At 36.6% G+C, this 2,099-nt stretch overlaps 1 protein-coding gene across 1 annotated transcript in view; it reads right to left on the bottom strand.

Moving 5' to 3' along the window:
* LOC128878188 (chloride channel protein 2-like) overlaps nt 1–1,016 on the bottom strand; it is a 184,028-nt gene extending 183,012 nt beyond the window's left edge. The window contains exon 1 of the mRNA XM_054126193.1: nt 301–1,016. Within this exon, the coding sequence (XP_053982168.1) occupies nt 301–360 (60 nt within the window). The 5' untranslated portion in view covers nt 361–1,016. The remainder of the gene's footprint in view (nt 1–300) is intronic.
* Nucleotides 1,017–2,099: the final 1,083 nt, after the last annotated feature.

Genomic DNA, 2,099 nt, shown 5'->3' with positions numbered 1-2,099 from the left:
AATCACCTCCCGAACCACCTCTTTCAAGGTGTTACAACATTTTTGGGACGCCCTGTATACATTCTTTATACAACATAATTTAAAATATTCAAACATCTAATTTCGAGATGCTCGATTCCATCGCTAATTATGCCAGTTTCGACCAAACAAGTCCATTATCCGAGATTTGAGTTGCTAATTCCTAAGACTCATGGGGACAGTGAACCTGTCAAAATCCTTCGTTTAAACAGAAGATCATAGTAGCGGGAGTTCTTTTATTTTCGCAAGTATTACTTATAATAAACAGAAACAAATACTCACCAAAGTGTTCTGGTACCCCAGTCCATAGTCTTCGCTCCCCTCGCTATTGGACGATGCCATGTTGGATCTTCGATTCGTTGAGGAACTCGCACGATTTTCGAAAATTTCAGAAGGAAGAAGAAAGAGGGAAAAGGAAAAAGGAAAAAGGAAAGATAACAGAGGAAAGAGGAGAAAAGAAAGAAGAAAAAGAAAGGAAAAAGAGAAACGGGAGGAGGCCAGATCGAGATAGGTCGGGGATTCGCCAAGTGATAGTCGATCGAGACTTTCTTCCTTTTCTTTTCCTGCGTCGGGATCTTATTGAAGATTCCTGTCTTCAAGAACATCTATGGTCACTTTTCTTCACTTTTACACTGTCGCGTGACTAGACCGCGCACAGCTTTCCTCGATAGTCATAAATCGTTGATACAATAAAACGACACATCCGACACCGAACAGAACGATTCCGGTTAAGAAACCAGATTACTTGCGCACTACTGTCACTCTTGTTTTTCGATTGGCCGCGTTCCAAGAGACACTCTTTCAAGAGTCCTCCTCGCTAGTTCCAGAGACGAACTGACACCGCAGCGCGCGTACTACCGGCTGTCGAACGTACGGGAACGGACGGGAAGGAAAACAAACCCCCACCGCGACACACAGCGTAGAAAATTTTACTCTGGTCACTTTGGCAACGCAAACTGCACCCAGAAAAGTGGCGGCCCTGCGCATTAGTACGAATTGAGTTAAACTTCGTTTAGGGACATCGACAATTTTTTAACCCATTGCTAGAGTAGGTAAAAAGAGTATTGGTACACTCACTTCTCGTTAAATGTCTTTATTTAATAACCTCGTATGGTGCCAAATAACAGTATATTATTGTTAGCAATATTTTCCGAAAAGTATCTATGATCATACGTTACGCATACGATGGTGCCAATCGCCTCACAAGAGAACTCTCTCTGAAGTTAAATTTACAAAACATTGCGAATGATTGAATTTCTCTTTAGAAATCTCTTGTAAGATGATTTAGGAAATTAAAAAATTGCTTTTAGGTTTAACTGGCTACATGAATCATTTGTTTTGTACCAGGGAATCCTTCTAGACCTTGCTGCGTATTATAGACTTATAGTTTAGTTTTGTATTATTATATTAGTAATTTTGTTACGAATAATTGAAAATACATTAATTAGGCTTTATATTACATGGTCTACGTCAAATTATGACCAAATCATGATTCTTAAATACTATATGTGAAAATTAACTTATTTTTCATTTTTCCAAGTGAGATTTAACAAACATGGTCAACACGATTTTCAACAAATATTGAAATAAACTAGGCGTTAAGGGGTTAGTCGCAGTCAGGAAAATGAAAACGGACACTTTCCTGTGTGTATTTTTAAGGTATTAAATAATAATTTTTATTAATGAAATTTAAATATATGACAAGATATCTTAAACAACTATAAACAGATTTTTGTTTTAAAAGAAGGTTAATTCATTTCGTCATAACAGGCGATTGTGTGGGTGGCCATTTTGTTTGCGGTGAGCAAGATTTCTTTAAACTAGTGCATCTGAAAACAAAACTAAAGGTAGATTTAGAAAATATATTAGACTAACGGGTCCCTGATCGAAGGATATTTTATTTTCTTGTATACTTTCTTATTTATCCTGTATTGAATCGCTTAATTTTAGTGAAAAAATTGAAAATCAACTTCAAATATACGCCATCTCGTTTTAAATTAATTTTTTCCAAAATCCTTCGTTCAGGGACCCGCTAGAGTAATATATTTTCGAAATCTACCTTTGTTTTTGTTTTCAAGTAA

The sequence above is a fragment of the Hylaeus volcanicus genome, chromosome 6, assembly GCF_026283585.1.
Source record: "Hylaeus volcanicus isolate JK05 chromosome 6, UHH_iyHylVolc1.0_haploid, whole genome shotgun sequence".
In the NCBI taxonomy this organism is placed as follows: Eukaryota; Metazoa; Arthropoda; class Insecta; order Hymenoptera; family Colletidae; genus Hylaeus; species Hylaeus volcanicus.
Note: the sequence above shows the minus strand (reverse complement) of the source record. Positions and strands in the feature narration are given on the sequence as shown.